This window comes from Alosa pseudoharengus, unplaced genomic scaffold (assembly GCF_046254945.1).
Source record: "Alosa pseudoharengus isolate Yale_2024_CS ecotype anadromous, Long Island Sound unplaced genomic scaffold, YU_APseudo_1.1 YU_APseudo_1.1_scf_3, whole genome shotgun sequence".
NCBI lineage: Eukaryota > Metazoa > Chordata > Actinopteri > Clupeiformes > Clupeidae > Alosa > Alosa pseudoharengus.
The window spans coordinates 27,972,008-27,977,067 of NW_027468718.1; the positions used below are offsets into that span (position 1 = coordinate 27,972,008).

Here is a 5,060-nt window from a genome sequence, read left to right on the forward strand (position 1 = left end):
GGTAAGAATACAACCACAGCCAAGGATCATTGATTACTCTGCTTCAAGCTTTACAGTCTTCTAAAATGAATGCGTAATGCACATCCCATCCAAAATGAACGATCAATATCAATACAGCCAATCATGCCAATATACGTTTAATTAATTCACTGCAGAGATTGCTTACTGTGGCATGTTGCATGTAAAAACGTTGAACTTCATTAACTGTGTGATGGTCTAGCAAACCTGTTTTTTTCCTGCTGGTCAGACAGTAAATAAAGACAACAGATTTAATTTGCACCAGTATAGTTGATAAGTTGTCTAAATTTATTTGATGCAATTTACAAAAGCAAGCGTGTTGTAATGCTCTTAAACACTTGCAATCTACAACTCTACTGTATCCCTTGACATCATTTGAGTGGACCCACAACAGCCTGCAAACACCAAACGACTCCCAAATGACTTGTAGTGTGTGACTAGATGACTTGGGCAAGTACTGTCAGACGTCTCAGAATGTAACCAACTGCTTTTATCTTTAAGAAAAATACCAGGGCAACATTCATTGGTGGGCTTTTAGCCCACTGTGATTGTAAGATACACATGATTCCAAAAAAACATACTGCCTTATTTTCAAGTGAAATACATGCATTTTAATTCTGTAATCTCTTACATTTGTACAATGCATGTGTTTTCCTTCTTCATACAGTCATATCAACCTGAAAAAATGTACAATTTCGACACCAACATGGGACAATTTTGGTAGCCACAGTAAAATATGTAGTCACAACTGTAGTTAAGAGTGCGTTCACATTGTTTTGTTTTTACATGGCGAACAAGATCAAGAAAGCGACCATCAAACAGAAGAGACCCATAGCTTCAGACAGGGCGAATCCCAGAATGGCATAAGAGAAGAGCTGCTGCTTCAGGGAGGGGTTCCTGTAATGAGATGAAATCCAGAAATTGACAATAGCACTAGCATACATTTAAAACAAAAACAAAAAACATAAACTCATTCCTTTACAGGCTGAAGACTAACTAGACTACTTGCCTGGCATATCCGATGATGAGACTGCCAAAGACAGTTCCAATTCCAGCACCAGATCCAGCCACTCCGACTGTGGCTGCTCCAGCACCAATGAACTTAGCAGCAGTGTCGATATCCCTGCTCACAGCACTAGTCTGGAAGCCACGGAGTGCTACCTGGGTCATGGGGCTTTGTGGCACAAGGGCTGTGCTGGTCTGTTGGGACACACTTCACTTTAGAACAACGAAACATAACATTTTACAGTGCAAACATTGGTCAAACAATCTCATTACAACATCTTTGCATATGAGCATCTACGAGTAAACCATGGGCAGCACAGCACTAGTACAATGGCAACAAAACATTATACTCTAAACTAACCTACAGAACATTCCTGTCAACCCACAGGGACATTACAGAGGGACCGATAGCTGGAGACACTCACCTCTGTTTTGACCTCTGGCCGGGAAAGGACAGAAGCAGAGAGGGGTCTGTAGAGAGCCCTGGAGCCAGCACGGACCTACAGTTAAAACACACACAAACAATGTACTCAAGACAAAATGTTGCTTCATTAGAGCACCTCCGCAAACCCAGGCAACAAAGAGTACAAGTTAAAGTTGAGGAGAAGCAGCAGGTTAATGTTAAAATGAAGTGTCAGGACACGGGGGGGGGCAAAGTATCTTCAGGATGATCAGAATGTATTGAAATACTTCACAAATATGAATGCAACCACTAGACACAGACATAAACAATGACAAAGGTGACCTCAGAAGCATTAATTAATTAGATCACTACAAAGTCAGAGACTGGGATTAGAGGGCGAAATCCACTTGCTAGGAGTAAGTATCCAAAGAGTACACTTGGGAGAGCTTCCTTGTAGACATAACCCTGCTAGCCAGCTAACGTTTGCTAGCTTCGAACAGCATCAAGGTGCAAAGATTATTCACTGTACTCGAACTGCCCGACCTGGGACATTACAGTGGCAACATGGCCAATGTATTATGTACAAACAATGCGTCCACAAATGTCAACTGGCCGTCTGGGTCTGCAGACCAGCTAGCGTAAGGTTAGGGGGCTAGTTTTACAGTCTCTGATACAGCTAGTTTGACAGTCAATGTTAACATATTTGGTAGGTGTTGACCTTAGCTAACGATAGCCAGGTTAGCAAGAGAGGACGGATAAGTTATACTTGAATGGAGTAATTCTCTTTATGGCATGTTAGTGTTAGTACTACTATGCACAAACCCCCAACGGAAGCATTTAACAGACAAGCGAAGTGGAGGTTGTCAGTAGCTAACCTTAACATGGATGGCAAAGTAGCTAACGTTAGCATTAATTCCCAAGTTCAAGAACAGGCCCTTACAGCTAGAAACGAACAATGTAAACCAAAGCATCAAATCTGTTGGTCGTTTCTGACAGAATTACTCACCATTGCTGGCGTGGAGACGAATTTTGCACAGGCGTACATTTTTGGGTTTTTATGGTATTATAAGCGGTTCTGGTGGATTAGATAGCAGCCCGGCTATATCTGAAATGACAAACGATAAGGTCAGTACAAGTCTTTGCGCACAATCTTTAAAAAATAACTGTGTATAAATACCAGTATAAATTGTAAATAAGCGCTTTTGTCTTTAACATGCCAAAATATCACATATAGAGTAGGATGAGATAAGATTGTCAGGCTACAAATTCTCTACACAACCTCCATTGCACTTACCGACAGCAGAGGTCGAACCACTTCCCTCTCAACGCATGCGCCAACCGGTTTATAAGAAAATCCCGGATGATGATGCACTGACCAGACAAGGTCATTTCATTTTATTGAACCAGTTTAGTCCAAATAGAATTGGTTTAACATTACCTTAATTACATGTTAATAAATATTTCTCCATTTTAGTTTGTTGCCATGAGCCTGGTTTTATTAATCAATGGTGCACTTGTGTGAAAAGTCTATTAAATGTAATACAGATTTGCAGTCTGTTTTAATAACTTTTTGTTTGGAGTAGACCTTGTTTGTATATTTCAGGTTGCTGCTGTTCCATGTCAGTGGAAGCACATATTTTTGCGTCATTTATTAAAACTATGATTTTGCACATAGCATATTGCCTGAATCTCTGTGGCTGCCTATAACAGGACATAGCTAGTCTACCTGCCTTTGCAGACATTCAGTATAGGCCTATCATTGCACCTGTTGAGGCATGAATTTACCTGCCCAGCACATGTCTCAGGACGCTGTCTGTGTGTCTCTATGGCTGGAGGCGCAGCAGTTCACCAGCAGAATTTGTAATCTTGATGAATGGGTTGCCAACATGTGGGGCTACAAGGCAAAGGTAATGAGCGTTGTGCGCCTCACCGCACAGTAGTTCTGGCAGAGGTATCCCCCACTGGTTCCGCTGGTATGATCGGTGCAGGTGCGCCAAGGGGATGAAGTCATAGCCGCTCAATCTCACACAGACTGTGCTGAATCACTCACACTAATGCAGGGCATAAACCCACCTCACCCAGAGGAAATGAGGGAACGTGCTCACCAGAGACCAGGCCTACTCCTTCCAATACACTCACATCTATAAAATGCTCAAACGCCTGTACAGAGTCTGAATGTTCTGGGTACAACAGATAGGAACACATGCATGCATTACATAGAATATATATACACTGTGTTCATGATATGTATATAGATGCATGACATAGTTTATCAATACAGTGTGAATGTGCTCAATTAAGCTTACCGCCAACACAGGCTAAGTTCAGTGGATACTTTCATTGATATTAATACAACCATTTTCTTACAGTATTCATAATATTGGTAATAAAAGTAATATTTAATATAATTTCACATAAGGGATAACATATACAATTCAATGCTACTGAATTTTAATTGTCTTGATAAACAATGCCGTTCGTTGTCCAGCAGAGGGAGTTATTACAACTGCTCTAGAGGGTGCTTTAAGCCCTCCATCTGTTAGATGTAAACACATTTTTATGTACAGACAAAGCACAGTTTGCATCACTTTATACAAATGTGCAGCGTCTCCTTTACAAAAAATAAATACCATTTTTTTTATAACTATATATTGCATCTTATTTGAGTGGTGAATTTGAGGTGACAAATAAGCGGGATGTTAAATATGCAGAAACATGTATGGAAATATGTAAATAATTTTCCTCTGGGTTGTTCTTATATGTTCTTGAAGGGAAAAAACATGGCAATGCAATGCACAGGAAAATCTCTGAGATGTTTGTTAAATTGGTCCTTAACCACCTGAGGTCACTGTCTGTGTGTCTAATTAACCGCACTGTGTTGGGAGGGGGGCTCTGCACAGCTCCAGAAGGTGAGGAGAATCCAGCCCATCTACTCCCCTGACACTTGCCTCTTCCCTCCCCTCACTGCAGCATGCACACCCCCCACTCGCCATCCTCCTTCCTACACATGCACACACACACACACACACACACACACACACACAAACACACACACAAACACACACATGCACACACATCTGCGGTGTTGCATATTACACCAGGAGACATTCCATTTGCATGCCGGCCCCATCAAGCTGAATGCACTCAGACTCGTAATAAAAGGCATTGACCCCCTTAACCTTTATGAATTACAATTTGTGCCTGTAGCACATCCTGACAGAGGGCTCAGAAATGTGGGCATCTCCGCTGTGTTTGTGTGTGTGTGTGTGTGTGTGTGTGTGTGTCTGTGTGTGAGAAAGAGGGAGGGTGGGAGAGAGAGAGAGAGAGAGCAAAGTGTTGTTTAGCAATTGTTAAGGAGAAGGGGAAAAGGTTTTTACGGCTCTTAACTAGCACTTCTGACAAGCCTCCAAAAGAAGGCATCCTGACAGCAGAGGTAAGACTGACCTCACAAAAGCCTTCATAAGCTGCCCCTCAAAACACCACTCCCCATCTTTAGCGTGTGGTGTTGCAACTAGCAACACTTACATAATGAATTGTTGTTGCACATACACTTTAAGTTAGAATTTCAAAATCAAATACACTTTTGATTTGCACTACATAAAGAGGGACAAAGTTTTTGGGAAATGTTTATCTA

At 41.5% G+C, this 5,060-nt stretch overlaps 1 protein-coding gene across 1 annotated transcript; it reads right to left on the reverse strand.

The window, feature by feature from the left end:
• Positions 1-283: 283 nt before the first annotated feature.
• atp5mc3a (ATP synthase membrane subunit c locus 3a) lies at positions 284-2,776 on the reverse strand. The gene is made up of 5 exons (XM_076263802.1): positions 2,721-2,776; positions 2,433-2,531; positions 1,449-1,523; positions 1,028-1,218; positions 284-915 (listed from the first exon to the last, which is right to left on the reverse strand). Exons 2-5 carry the CDS (start codon positions 2,469-2,471, stop codon positions 801-803), a joined length of 420 nt encoding a protein of 139 aa, XP_076119917.1. The 5' UTR covers positions 2,472-2,531; positions 2,721-2,776; the 3' UTR covers positions 284-800.
• Between the last annotated feature and the right edge of the window lie 2,284 nt (positions 2,777-5,060).

What these genes read in the sequence shown, in the direction of transcription:
- atp5mc3a (XM_076263802.1), bottom strand. Translation starts at nt 2,471, where the DNA reads ATGTACGCCTGTGCAAAATTCGTCTCCACGCCAGCAATG. An exon ending in TCGTCTCCACGCCAGCAATG is followed by an intron (nt 1,524 to 2,432) that starts GTGAGTAATTCT and finishes TTTTAACTGTAG; the next exon opens with GTCCGTGCTGGCTCCAGGGC. An exon ending in GGCCAGAGGTCAAAACAGAG is followed by an intron (nt 1,219 to 1,448) that starts GTGAGTGTCTCC and finishes GTGTCCCAACAG; the next exon opens with ACCAGCACAGCCCTTGTGCC.